This window comes from Thermobia domestica, chromosome 14 (genome assembly GCF_964235325.1).
Source record: "Thermobia domestica chromosome 14, izTheDome1.hap1.1, whole genome shotgun sequence".
Lineage (NCBI taxonomy): Eukaryota > Metazoa > Arthropoda > Insecta > Zygentoma > Lepismatidae > Thermobia > Thermobia domestica.
Window position 1 is genome coordinate 175,660,562 of NC_137467.1, and position 15,542 is coordinate 175,676,103.

The 15,542-nt window shown below is 34.7% G+C and overlaps 1 protein-coding gene across 1 annotated transcript; it reads right to left on the reverse strand.

The window, feature by feature from the left end:
- Positions 1 to 1,199: 1,199 nt before the first annotated feature.
- LOC145670490 (uncharacterized) lies at positions 1,200 to 9,347 on the reverse strand. The gene is made up of 5 exons (XM_081739212.1): positions 9,118 to 9,347; positions 8,126 to 8,294; positions 6,718 to 6,896; positions 4,679 to 4,837; positions 1,200 to 3,622 (listed from the first exon to the last, which is right to left on the reverse strand). Exons 1-4 carry the CDS (start codon positions 9,217 to 9,219, stop codon positions 4,709 to 4,711), a joined length of 579 nt encoding a protein of 192 aa, XP_081595338.1. The 5' UTR covers positions 9,220 to 9,347; the 3' UTR covers positions 1,200 to 3,622; positions 4,679 to 4,708.
- Positions 9,348 to 15,542: the final 6,195 nt, after the last annotated feature.

Here is a 15,542-nt window from a genome sequence, read left to right on the forward strand (position 1 = left end):
GTTATCACTGTTAAAACTGGGGTTAGTTGTTAATTTTTATTATATTTGGTCTCAGTAGGGAGGTTGGATAGGAATTGTATCTTTACGTAAGACGATGGCTAGGCTGCGAACGATCGTTTGTCGCTAACAAGTACCGAATTTTTCTTAAGCGATCAGTGTTGACAGGAGAAATGGTTGAATTTCACCATTTTCCATTTTTATACACATATACCGAAGGAGATGGAACCTATTCTCAGGGCCGGATTTAGCATTTTGGCGCCCCTAGGCCCAATATTTTTTCCCGCCTCTAGTCTGGTTAAAGTTACTTTTCTAAAAACCTTTATTAAATAATTATATCAGGCCTATATGATAATTGCTTAAACACCACTCCACGATGCAATTTTATCATTGAAAGTTTTTTGAGGAATTTACTTGGTTCTGGGCTTACACTGAAAAAAAAGTTTGGTCAAATTGACCAAAAAATAGGTGCTGGTTACCAAATCGTTTGGTCAATATAGCGCCAACCAAACGCTTGGTCACCAGCACTAAATCATTTGGTCACGATTTGTTTGGTTGCAGGAACCTATTATTTGGTTACCAGTACCAAATATGCATTTGGTAATTTTGACCAAATAATGACCAAACAAGTAGAATTTGGTTGGGAATACCAAAAATTTGGTTAAAATGAACGAAATTTGGTTCTTGGAACCAAATAATTTGGTTGCAAATACTAAACCCGTATTTAGTGAATTTGACCAAACCATTTGGTAGCAATTACCAAATACTGTTGCTATAGGTACTAAACTGAAAATAATACGAGGGTTATCACAAAAATCATGGGAAATATTTTCTAACGAAAATGGTAACAAAGCAATAAATTCTTAAACATGCAAATGGAAAGTTAATACATATGTAAATATTACGTATAAATTGGATATAAATACACATCCCATAATACGAACAATTATTTTTACTTTTTTTTTCTCTCATGCTATATTCTGATGGAGATGTGTATGTTTACAGAATTCCTTACATGTAACGTTTACGTATATGCTAACCTTCCATTTGGATATTTCAGAAGTTTTTGATGCGTGACCATTTTCGTAAGAAAGGAAAAAAAAAGTTAGCATGACTTTTGCGGTAACCCACATATAAAGTTAGAAGTTATTGCTTATAGTTATTAAGAACTTCTTCAAAAATAAGATTTACATATACACTTTGAAGCAACATACGAAATATGTACACGAATACATGTAAATTTAAAATTCTATGTATATGTACACAAAGTTTCAAATCAATTTTTTGAGGAAAATAAAACTATTTAATATATAAAGAATTTACACATAACATTTTTCTACAAAATCATTTTACTGTAAATAATAATAGTAAAAAAAAAAACAGCAACTGAGTCATACAGGCTTCAAAATTAAACAATGATATTAACATCTGTTAAAGTACTGAAAGTAAGATTTTTAGATCAAAGCAAAACTTCAAGGAAAAAACGTAAAGAACTTAAAGCAAACTTATGCTGTAATTTTACTCCCAGTAAACAACATTGAAGATTTTTCAAATAAATTAAAAACTAGTTGCTGAAAAACTTCGCATACGTATTTAAAATGTTAATGCAAGAAAAAATTTTATCTACGACTTTGGTCGGAAATACATATTTACGTAACTGGGGCCAATTTAAGATAATCAGTAGAAATGTTCGCAGGAGCGGCTACAATGAATAAAACAACCGGGAAACGTCGCACACGTGTTCAGAATCTCACTATAAGTAAAGAGTTTATTTGCGACTTCGGTTGGAAAAGCCTAATTACAGAAATGAGGCCAATTTAAGGTAAGTAGAACATACTTTTCCGTAATCAAACGTTTCGGATCAAATTTAAACAACCCTCTCGTATCGAGGTACTCAACCGTATCCAAAGTTCCTCGATTGTTTTATTCAATGTAGTATACTACGATCAATTTAAATAATTACATCAATATATTGATAAATTGAGAAAACAACCAATTTTGTCACACCAGACCCTTTGTAGGCACGAAATCAAAGATATACAAAGACTGAAAAACATATAACTGAACCGGAATTCCAACCTGGAACCTCCCGCTTACCATGCAGATGCGCTACCACTGCACCATTCAGTCCGCTACCAGAACAGCCGTACACTCTTCCACCTTGTGGAACAGCATCGTTATAAAGAGTGAAAGAATGTATTGTTGTTACTGAGAGCGGACTGGGTAGCACATCTGCATGGCAAGACGAAGATCCCGGGTTCGAGTCACGGCTCAGACGCATTTTTTCACTCTTGTATGTCTTTAATTATCTTAAATTGGTTCCATCTGCACAATTAGGCGCTTCCGACCAAAGTTGCAAATAAATTTTGTTTTCTTATTCTGAGGTCCTGAACACATATTCGAGGCTTGTCGGTTTATTCCTAGAATAGCATGCATGTACATGAATACATGTACATTTTCATGAAGTTCTAATACATGTACACACATATATGAACGAAGTTATAGATCAACTTTTGGAGAAAAATAGAACGAATTTAGGATATAAAGCATGTACATACAATACTTTTCTACACAAGAATTTTATTATAACTGAGTATAGCAACTGAGTCATACAGACTTCAAAATTAAACAAAAATATTAAATTCCAAATTAAACAATGATATTAACATTTATCAACTGCTGACTGAAAATAAAATAACATTTTAGGCCAAATATAAATCTTTTCAAAATTACATAACGAAACTAACTGTTTACTGAAGATAAAGTAACATTTTTAGGCCAAATATAAATCTATTCAAAATTAAACAATGATATTAACATGTATCAACTGGTTAGTGAAAATAAAATAACATTTTTAGGCCAAATATAAATCTTTATAACAAAGAAGGTAAAAAACTGTGAGAAAAGTTATAATTTTACTCCCAGCAAACAGCATTGAAGATCTTTCAAATAAATTATAAACTATTCTTAACTGAGCTAGACAACGTGCTCAAGGGTGTGGACATATGTTTTAAAACTTTTTTGTGTTTAACGCAGAATACCCTAAGGAAGGGGAACATCTTTGGCTTCTTCTGCAAAAAGCGGTATATGACATAAGTAGTCATCACAATAAACAGACGATACACTATTGTTGGATATGATTGTTCTTGTTTTTTTTTTAACTGATATGAAATATCTGTAAACAATAGTGGTCGAAACAGATACAACTACTGATATTTTATGCTTGCTTGAATCACGTTTCTCTAAACAAATGTTATTTCAGTACCATGCGTTATACGTAATTGAATGAATTATATGTAATTGTTTGTAACAATGCCTGTTGGTTCAATTTACAAATCAAATTTTATGCTAGTAGCAACACTTATCCTTCATTTAAAGCTCAAACACAGAATACCCTCCAATGGAGTCTTTAGATGTATTGATGAAGGTTGTTTTCGCGAATTTCAAGGGGCCAAATCACTTAGAGTTCATTTTAGGAGGAAACACAAAAATCTATATTGCAGACGAAAGTTATTTAACGTAGCTGTATATTAAGCAGCTCCTTATTCCGTAATTGTCAACAACGAACACTCAACGAATGTTGCAGGTCTCTCGTTTCCATGAAAGGTTGAACATCACCCATTACCTGTTGGAATCAGAGAGAGGTTAACTGGTCATGTTACATACTTAAATAATTTTTCTTACATATAAGAACAAAGACACTTCTGCTTCCTCAATAGTCTGAAAGCATTATTTATTGCACATTTACAATGACATATGCATTTTGTGCCTATAAATATATGTTATTTTGAAGCTAAAAAATTGGTAAGTAATACTAATACTGCAAATGTTTTAAAAGCTATTAAATGCTTTAAAAGCTGCAAAGGTTTTCAAAAGCTATTTATATCTGACTGCAGAAACGATACGTTCAAACAAGACAGAAGCTACTAAATTACGAAAACTCGACAGCTTGTTCTCAAATAGACATAAGAACTTCCTCACTAGCATTTACCAACAGAGAATATAGAACAGATCACATTTATCCTCAGTAAGTGATTTTGGTTATTAAAATGAAATGAAATTTTTGAGTTTTATGCCCCACGGTTATGCCGGCTAGGCTTAAGGAGACTGTGATGAGAAATGAATGAAATGGTGTAATGAAGAAAGTGGGAGGAAACTGGAGAACCCCGAGGAAACCCACGCACACGGTGTTTGTTCACCACAAAGTTCACTTGGTGGGAGCAAGGTTAGAACCCGGGACCTAATGCACTAGAGGTGAACGGTCTATCACTGAGCCACTGAGGCCACTATTTTGGTTATTATTAAATAAATGTATCGAGTTCGTATTTGTTCATACGTAATGAAACGTCGTAGCTCAGCTTCACGCTCCGAAAACAGGGTTCTTGGCGTAACCTTAATTTTCTTTCCAACGTATGTCTTTGAAGAGTGTGTGTGTGGGGGGGGGGGGAATTATTGGCGGGAACAGTTTTATACTACTTTGAAAGGCACAAGTGACTTTAGTTTACGCTACAATCCTATGTATACAACCAATGTATAACTATTAATATGATCATTACAACATACTTGTTGCAATAATACTGGATTCAGATAGAAAAATCAACTTCATTCGTACAAGTAATTACAATTTCAAGTTAATGAAACAGAAATAAAGGAAGAATAAAAAACATAAAAATAATATTACCTTCTGTAACACTTTCTGTGTCTAACAGACTTAAAAGTTCGACTGCTGAAGCGTCATGTAGCAGTTTTTCCTTAGTTTTTCCAATTTTTTACTGACAGAATCCCATTTCACGAACAAGGATGTATGATCAGGATATAAGTCTTTGTTATCTTGATCAATCTGGAAATGGAATTCCATTGTATTAAAACATTTACATTGATAACATTATATCATTAATTGTTACATAAACTCAGTGATGACTTCCACGAACATGTGTTCCTTACCATTTGTTATTTTACTTTTCAGTCAGTATTTTATCTATTTGTTATAAGAATCACAACTTCCTTTAAGTGCATAAATGAAATTTCTTAACTGTAACAATTTCAATACAAACTACTGGTTACAGCGTGTACTTTTACGGACTCGGACTTGGGTTCAAATTCAACCTGCTTTCCTCTGGTGTTGTCCAACATCTTGAGGAAATTGACTTACTGCTAGCTTAAATAAGTAGACCACAAAAGCCACATACGTAGTGCAAGAAGATGTTACATTGACGATTACTGCCAGTTAGACCCATATTGAGGTTGTGGCATCACGGGCTTTCGTCGTGTTATGATGGTTTTTGGTTATATTGCTTAATATAAACAAAGGTCTATTTACTCGGATAGATTAGGCAAGGATGGGGAAAGTATTGATCTGGACTTAATATTACAGGTACCATCCCGGCATTTGCTGGGATGACTGAGGAAAAACCCAGGGAAATTTCACTAACGATGACCGGATTTGAGCCCGGAAGCTTCCGAACGTAAAGCCAAGGTTCTACATGCTGAAATAAGGCCACTAGGGTTTCACATTGATTTGTCAAAGGGCAAAGTGAAGAAAATTCTACAATATTGTTAGCGTTTATCAGACAATAAAACCACTATTTGCCATCTACTGAGAAAAAGGCTTATTGAGTCGAAAAGTACTTTATGCATTTAAAAAAAAAATCACCGTCAAAGTTTCTATTGCTGTACGTATATGCTTGGTTGATACGCAATCACAAGAAAGATTGTTTATCAGTCATGTAAGTATTGTCCTTCTGAGATCTCGCTTTCATAAACAAGTGACATCGTGTTGCAAGAACTCAGTTCTCAATTTTTATCTTACTGAATATGACTACCTTTCTTTCCATTGCAAGATAAACTCAATGCAAGTGTTCGTAATGTATGGCCACTTAATCATATGCGTCTTAAAAATGGAAACAATAATTTTAGGTTTAGAGCATTTGTTTTCAGACTTGCAATTGAGCATTTCATCTAGTTGTTCAAAGCAAGATCGAGTTGCTAATAAACTGAACTTAATACTTTCCCACTTTGTGTTCCATGCGTGGGGATGAATATGTTACAAAGAACCAGCAAGAAAAATTATTTCCAGCTAAAAAGACATGTTTTAGTTCTTTAAACATGCAATCTGAATACAATGCAAAATATTCACTTTTTGAAAAGGAAACTGCAAAAACTTTTAAGATTCATTGATTGTCTCTATCCTCTTTCATCACTGAGCTACACAGGAGGGAATCTATAATTTGTAATTGAATCTGAATTACTTTTATACAATTATACACCTACCGGGCATCGAACCGATAACCACCAACCCACAGGCAGTTCAGACCTGCTTCAACATATCTCAACATTCATGAACAGATATTACATAAGAGGACAAGGAAGTAATTTATTTGTCCATCATTTATATATATTTTTATTATGGTTTTATGACAACTAAGGTCTATTAGCTCAGACATACAAATACCTAAACTAGTATATGTCATTTCAATATTTAGTATGACTTTATCCTGAAGGTTTTTACTATTTTCTGTACAAACGCGACACAATTTTAAAGGAAACTTCTGTTCTAAAATGTACGTTATGAAAAAATCAACTTCTGGACGTAAGTAAAAGATTTTATATGAATGTTCTCAGCCCCAAAGAATAATTTAATGCTTGTAAATTATGGCCTATTCAGTAACAACACAGTACTTAGTAGTAAAACAGAATGAAGGTTAATTAAATGAAACTTACCAATGTATAGCCCAAAGGCTGCTTCAATGCTAGCCAAGTTGAAATTATTTCATGAACAGTTTTGCCCTCTTGCTTGCATCGAACTTTCAACGTTTTCTTCCAAAGATCAAGTACTTCCTGCCAGGGCTCGACACTATGCTTTAACCACGCTAAGCTGTTTTCAATATCTATGCCACATTCTGAAAGAGAAGAATAAACTTACCAAACAGATCTGTATTACATTAAAAACTTAGTAATAAATTCCTATATTTTTCAAATATCAATTAAAATGATTCTATATTTTCATAAGTCCTCTGTACAAGTATTTATATCCATATGTAATATATAATAAAGAAAAGAAAGAAAGAAATATATTAAAAAAAACTGTTCTGGAACTGTTCCTGTGAAGCTGAACTTGAAAATTGCCTTCAAATGTTAATCTATATTTCCGGCACAAATATCGAATGCCTTTCATCAGAATGGTTTAATTCTTCAAATATGTAGAACTTATGTAAATTACATGTTCTAGCTTAGTACTTCAATGGTATAACGTAATAGTGGTACTATATAATGACTATCTACGACGAAGAAAGTCGCAAAATATTTAGTAATAAATGCTACTTATCATTTCTTATGAACAGAGTAACTCTTGTAATGAAGGATTTGAAGATTAAGCATACAAAATTTGGACTTCAGTCTTGTAAATAGAAACACACAGAATCTTAGTATTGATTAATATAGTGCACTATTTAATCCTTAATAGATTAGTTGGTTGCTTAACTGAAGAGTAGGTGTAAAATTTCTCGACTGTAGTTTTATGTTGTAAACAGTAACAATATCTACACAGTCCCATTATTACCTTATACTATTGAAATACTCAGCTTGAACTGAGCTTGAACGCATATACACTTTAAGTTTTGAGCCATCCTGATGAAAGGCACTCAATATTTTTTGCCAGAAATATATGTGAACATTGAAGAACCACGTTTTAATCTTACAGGAATATTTTTAGGTTAGTATCGACTTATATTAATGTGTGTTCCATACGTTCAATTAGCAGAGAAAAAAGAATTAAACGAAACTAAACCATTTTTTAAAACATGGTTCTCGCAAACCCTGGCACAAAATAGGTAAATCATTGGCACTTTTTAAAGTATGATCTGGGCCTCGGTAGTTCAGTGGTAGAGCGTTCACCTCTGACGTGTGAGATACCTTATTTGATCCCAAATCGCGCTAAGTGACACCGTCTGCGTGGATTTTTCGGGATTCTCCCGTTCCTTCCCACTTTATTCATTTCTTATCATCATTATCATCTCCTTTGGTCTACCTGGCATAACTATGGGACATAAAACTCAAAGGTTTACTTTCATTTTTAAACGTATGATCAGAGATGAATAAATCATTTACTAGATTACATTTTAAACATTACCATCTACCGTAGAAGTTCCAGTGTCACGCTTTTCTGTTGAAGGACCTGACTCTGCAACAATGCCAAAATTTCTTAACGACTTGCGTGTATTTCTATATTTGTCAACGAGTTTTCCTTTTGAAATCTTCTGATTTGGACCTTGTGACTTTGGTGGAATATAATATACTTCCTAAAAAAGACATTGTTACTGTAAGATTTAGAATTAGAACCTTAATAAATTAAATTATGTATAAAAAACATTTCAGACAATTACAGAATAATTTATCATATTTATACTCTTCTATGTGATGTTCCACGTTTAGTATAGCATACGTTTAGTATAGTATACTCCAAGGAAATATAAATTTTATAGATAAACGCATTTAAAAAAAGTTACAATTTTAAAGATCCTGCATATCGTGATATCATTTCGCTTAAATTGAAGTAACCGAAAATATAACTGAATACCAATCTCTTCACCCTCCCAGCTACTCTAGTGGATAACGCGTGTATCCTTGATGTATGTGGTCCTGGATTCAATTCCCGGTGAGAGCACAACAAAAATGCGATCGTTCACTTTCATTAATCACCTGTTTACCTTAGTCTAAACAGCATAACCGTGGGACGTTCCAAAAGCTCTTTCAATGTACCTGATGCTTTCCTGGTATCGTGATGCAAATAAATTTTCTCGGGATGTCAGCCAGGTGATGTGTTCGTTGTGCAAAGTCTCGAGAACAAACATTGTTCTCATGATACTGACCCTGATGATGAGAACAACGTCTGTTCTCGAAACTTTGGACAACGAGCACATCATGTGATTGATATCCCGGGAAAAGTTACTTGCACTAACAAAGATGGAATAAATATAACGCAGGCTGTCACCAGATTAAAAGGTGAACGCCAACATCTTTTACATTTCGACTGGTAATGAATCATATTTGCACAGTTCATATTTGCAGCGTAAGTATCACTGCATCAATTCATATTCAAGTGACTAAAGGCAGAACACTTACAAAATCTGTCAGCTTGAAGAGCTTCGAACTCCGAGACTCTGTAGAGAAATTTGTCTCTCGTTTCATCATCGTATCAGTTCCTCTTTTAGTAGGTGCTGGCATGGAACAACTGCTTTCTGTAGTTTCAGATCGAACTGACACTGAGTCATCTGGCGTTGACACTGATGGTGAAGCAAATGAGAGAGAACCGTCATCTAGCACATCATAAATTTCAATTGTGTTTGTTTCTATAAATTCCTTAAATTTTGCTCATAATTTTGCACATGTCCCTATTTTGGGAATTAACTGCGTAATTAGTTCATCAGTTAATGAATTAAATGCTGCTTCGTCTATTTCCTGTTCTGAAATATAGATTGAAAGTTTATAATTAACCAGATATTTACTGAATATCAAAAAAGAATTATACACTGGTGAAAGCGTTTAAGTCTTATTACTCTACCAAGCGAAATTTTGTATGTTACGCGATCATGTGCCACACAAAGAGTATAGGAAGTTGCTCACCCCAGTTTTTTTTTCCTTTACAGAAATGGGTGTATTTGGTCTAAGCTAAAGAGAAAAATGTTCATGGTAACTTCATACTTCAGCTTCATACTGTCAAAGTTACAAGGGTATAGAAGCAACAACAAGAATTTAAGAGCATTTTTAACTCATGCAAATCATTTTGTAATTTGGTACATAACGGGTACCTATGGCTAACAATAAGTCTACTGCTAACCGATTGTTTTCAAAGACTAATGTACTTCTAACAAACAATGAAAGGTTCTATGCAGAAATCATAGCCCGTCTCCTCTCTCTCTCTCTCTCTCTCCTCTTTGCAATTTCTGACATTGGTCGTTTTGCTCCAAACCACAGAATTATCTTTTGGAGATAATACACTATTCTCTGAATGCTTTGAAGAATGTAATATTTTCCGAATACCTAATAGAAGTTACCTAATAAGAAGTATACACTCGAATATATATAGGGAGGGGGTAGTGGTTCATGTTACGGAAGCACAATTTTGTAAAATTTACAGAAGAAATATGATATAGTGTACACAAGCTGAATTTTACGTTTACAAGTGGAGCGTTACTAGTGTCAAAGCATGACAAGTGCTATTGAAACTCGTATCATTGCAATATCCCACCTCTTTTCATATCTTTACTTACGCGTATACCCGCCATCACTGACGTGCCTGCTCCCTGCGCTGCCGCTTCGGCTCACCATCTTTGTTTAGTCCTGACTGTTAGATAACATTCGCGCTTTTTAGTGTCCACCTAGCATAGGTTACGTTTATGCACTGTATATTTATGACAATCAGAAAGTTTTATTTATACGCAAATCGTAAAAGAATTGTGATTTTTTCACAATTACTTCTGGTGGGGCCATCGATATTTATCTGTAATAAGTGAGATATTTTCATGTCGCCCAGCGTAAGTCTTTTAGGGGTCAGTAAGAAGTAAATTAGTGAAAATCATATTTTTTTTAACAATTATTTCGAGTGGTGTACCGAAAGTAAAAATGCGCGCTTTTATCAGCGTATTTCACGATAAATATCGATTTCAAAAGTAAGGATTCTATATTTGTGTTCCATGAAATGTTCTTTCAAAATTATGCTTTATATTTCGGATGACATTTAGTATCTCTCCCAAATCCATGGACGGCTCAGGACCCAGTACTGTGACTTAGAGTAAGCTGTTGTTAACTACCTCGTTTATGCGAATACCCACCGTCGCTGACGCGTTTGCTCCCTACGGACGCACATCGTTTCTAACTGTCGGGCCCCCGCTGCTACGCTTCAGTTCTGATTCTGTTCGATAGCATAAATGGTTTTCAGTGTCCATATAGCACAAGTTGGTTAGTGTTTTATGCGTAGTTTTTATGCTATACGTTCGCACTGTACTTATACTCATGACTACTTTACATTTACAAATAACGAATGGTAACCCCTACCATGTAAGTCAGAGTCAATACCAAGTGATCTGGAGGAGAAACTAAATAATAACCCATATTTCTTCCGTAAATTTTAGATTTTTGTTCATCTGTAAACTATAAATGCACCAATTTATTTTGCAAACTACTAGCGTTAGTGTCACTTTATTTACCCCTTTCCGGAAGTATCTAGTGGTAATAGAAATTACCCCAACTCTTGCCCCTGCAATTTTATACCCTGCTCTAGTGTCGTCAATGCCCCCTTTATCCATATGTAAGGGCCTAGGTTTAACTTAATAATGCCCGCTCCGGGTGGTAAACTCACTTTGAAACCAGAAATTACTCTCTGTTAATTCTATGAAAATTGATCAAAAATTCCCTAACCTTAAGCGAACCCGTTCCTACAACTACCTTACTCTACTGTACCCTACCCTACTCTAATCTACTACACCTTTGAAAGCGGTTCTACATATCGATGCGCAGTTGGGGCGTGCATTGTAAAGTTTACCCAAGGCGTATTTGTTACGCCAAATTTACAGCCAATAGAATAAGTACATGTGAACTAACAGCAAAAGTAATATATACGAAAAAGTACACTTACCTTGAAACACGTCGATTTGCTGCGGTAAATTCCAGCTTCTTAATAAATTTATATCATGGATCCATTACGTCGTTGAAACGTAACAATTACTTCTCACTTCACATCACTGTGACTTCGTTGAGAAAGTTGTATAGTGCATACTACACTCATTTACACACAATTCTTTTACGGTGTCCCTTATGATTATTGTTCTACGTGTATTTTTATTTTTGCGATCCACACTTTCGTAATCGAAATGTTTATCCAGAATGCAAATAAACACATGTGACCTTGTAAATAGACATTTTGGTCCGGAAAACCAAATAATTACCAAATCAGTTAAAATTTGGTTCGCATAACCAAATTAATCAACCAAATGTTCTGACCAAAAAATATAGTGTTCATGACCAAACACGTTTGGTCAAAATGACCAAATTTTGGTTAAATTAACCAAAAAAAGTGACCAAATGCTCTGACCAAACAAATTTGGTATTCCTGACCAAGCCCTTTTTTTCAGTGTAACAAAATACCGTTAATGTATTAACAAAAGATTGGTGAATAACTTTGGTTTTGTTCAATTTAGGCATTTAGGCAAATAAATAAAAAAAAACTGTAGTAAAAGAATAATAATAAAAAAAACAGCCAGTTCTCCCGTGTTTGAGATCAATCTTGTAACGAAGTTGATGCATAATGTTGAAAAATAGTTTAACTTTACCAACAATTATTTGTTCCAATGAACTTCAAAATCAGAATGCTTTATTAGCCTGATTCAGAAAATATGTTAAGTTATGGCTATTTATTTTTATTTCTAGATATTTTTTTAATTTTTTCCCTCGGCCGTGCGCCCCCTGTGAGCTTGCGCCCATAGGCTCGGGCCTACCGGGCCTATTGGGAAATCCGGCCCTGCCTATTCTTGAGATGCAGAACAGATTCATAATAAAAATGTTTCTTGGTATCTATTATCGTTTTCGCATTATGGAAGTGAATATGAAACATAACACTTGTAGCTTTAGTATAGTAATACGGGTGGAGGTAATATATTTCCTTGAAACGGTAAACCGATTACAAAACACCGCTCCTCATTATACATTGCAACTTTAATCTGTAATGTTCATCGATGGAACCGGAAAAGGTTCATTTCTACCACTTCTTGTTTGAATAAAGGATTAACGAAGGTTATGAAACCCATTCTTTTAGAAAGCCAAATCGATTTCAAAAATAGATTCTCGACATGAATTACCGTTTTCGCACTGATAGTTGTGTACACGTGTTTAGAATATAAGATTTCCTTCAATTATGCATAGCGTACTTTCAAATACAAAATGGTATCCGTCGAAAGCATTAGAGTCAGTTCAAATTTCGCCAGAGCGAGAAAAAGACTGTTCACCGGTCACATGAATTTCACTTTTTGTTACTATATTAGTATACAAGTTATTGAAGAATATGTGTTTTTCAAACTCAAAGTGAGAATGCATTTAACCATGTTCTTCACAAATAATACCCCTGATTTAAACTGTACATTAAATCTCTTTATTTGAAATTGTTACAGAGTACGTCAGGAAAGAACGTTCCAGACATGAATGGCGGATACTTGAGATCAGTTTTTGGTGAGTCAATAAAAACCAATATGACATTTCTTACCACGGGAAATGAAGATTGTGATCGTCAATTTTTACGCATGTTCACCAGTTGGCAACCTTGGGCGCTAAAAAGTAAGATTTTATTTAGAACTATTTGTTATTTAATTCATTTTATTACTAATGATTTCAATGAACACTATGCGGAAGTTGCGATAATCGGAAAATATCAAATTATCAGCTATAATCAATTATAGGTCTTTAGTGTTGCGCTACGATTTGCAAATTTTGCGAAAACCAGCAAGAAAAGCTGCACTTGCTCTCTCGTTTCTGATTTCGTACTTTATTCTTAAGCATTAAATAGCTTTGTAGTTAGAAACTATTTTGAAAACATGTTTGTGAGGGAAGTGACACCGTTTTTTTTTTTTTTTTTTTTTTTTGCTTGAAATTAAAAGGCATTTTAATGCACTCTCAACATTGCCCAGAGTCCGTGGAGAATAACAATGCCCACGATTAAGGATCTACAGAGTTGGGTATTACAATAGGCCGATAAAATAATTGTTTTCGAAGTTGCGAACTGGGGACAGTAAAAAGGAATTTAAAAAAATAAAATCGATTTATATCTTCGGGCACGCACGTGCTCCACAATTTTGCCGAAATATTTAAAAATACATATGTTTGAAATAGTTTTTAACATTTATTTCCTCCTTACATTTATTTTCTCCCCAAATCGCAAGTGTTAAACGTTATAACGACTTCAATAAACATTTTGCATTTCTTCGCCCCACTATATTGAGTTTATTCCGGTCTACAATGAAAAAGGAAATTATACAAAATTTACACATAAGACAATTTTGCCCTATGTACGTTCAAAATTGTCCAATAATAATATGGATAAGGAGAAAAGATATGTGTTACTTTCCTTGGGTTTTCGACACAACAGCGAAACATAGTAAACGCTAGGAACACTAAGATATTTTTGGGTTACATGGAACACCAACAGGAAGGGGGAGGGACTCTGAGGCCCACAGCATAAAGGTCATTTCTCACGGAAGTAATTTAACTTGTTTGATATGAAGTTGGGATGTCTAAGACGACATATATTTTTATTCTATATTATTACTAGTCTATATTTGTGTAAATATTTAAATTACCATTTTTTATTTATGCGTTACTATGACCTATTTATTTTCATTGTTTGTGTAGAAAAACTACCAAACAGATCAAAACAAGTTAGTACAATGTAGTATGTTAACAAAGGCGGTTTCTAATAATATTTTGGTGGTGGTGCAGTAATGTGGGGTAGAATGAGGAGGAATGGGGTATACTTCAGTATTACAATAAATTCAGGATTAATCTTTTATAATTAAATCCCAGTTATCCTTGGAATGGCGAAATTCTTTAAAATTTTGTTTCTTAGAGAAAGATAGACGTTCATTGGGCACTACAGAGGATGTCACCATAGAAGCGGTGTTGTCAATAGAACACAAGTTACAAGTTACAATTTTTCTAGTAGCACAACGTCTGGTTTTTGGACCTACCCATGTTACCAAAAATGGTTGGCCCAATATTGATTTTTAGTTGACATCACCAATTATCAACCGTTGAAACGATGGTTGGGCATGTCCGCTTTGCGTTTGTTGGGCCAACTCACCATTTCTCAACGTTGGTGCCACAAAGAAAACAACAGTTTTTCAACAATCTCCCAACCGTTGATGTCGCGTCAACCATTTGTTCAACCATGTTTCACCCGTTAATGTTTATGTCAACGTTGGGCCAACAAAAGATCAACCGTTACCGCAACCGTTTGACAACGGTTAGCATTTTACAACGTTGGCCCAACAAAAAGTCAACCGTAATTACAACCATTATTCAACTTTATACACATATCAACTATATATCGACGTTGGGCCAACGACAATAGAAACAATAACACAACCGTTAATGCACTTCAACCATATATCGACATTGGGCCAACGACAGGACACATGACAACTCAACCGTTAATGAATGTCAACCATTTATCAACTATAGATCGACGTTGGGCCAACGACAATACAAATGATGACACAACCATTATTCAACTTCCAACCAGTTATCAACGTTGGTCCCACGTTGGGCCAACGATAGGTAACAACGATATTTCAACCAACATGGACTGGATGGCGGGGATGGTAGCTTCCTTTGTCGCAGCAGGAGAATAACGGTATTGTACCTTGTACAGAACCAGACAATACTGACGCAGCCAATGGTGTACGGGTAGCAAGCCTGCTTGCCAAGTGGCATTCGGCTAGATCGAGCGTAACTACGAACCCTTCTCCGGCAGGGCTTTCTCTGGGTTTCCTCAGTCCCACCTG

Bases quoted from the DNA above. Each gene is read 5' to 3' on its own strand.
- LOC145670490 (XM_081739212.1), bottom strand. From the start codon at position 9,219: ATGCCAGCACCTACTAAAAGAGGAACTGATACGATGATGAAACGAGAG. The intron at 8,295-9,117 runs GTAAGTGTTCTG...TGTCTTTTTTAG, and splicing joins TCTTCAAGCTGACAGATTTT to GAAGTATATTATATTCCACC. The intron at 6,897-8,125 runs GTAATGTTTAAA...CTTCTCTTTCAG, and splicing joins TGGAACTTCTACGGTAGATG to AATGTGGCATAGATATTGAA.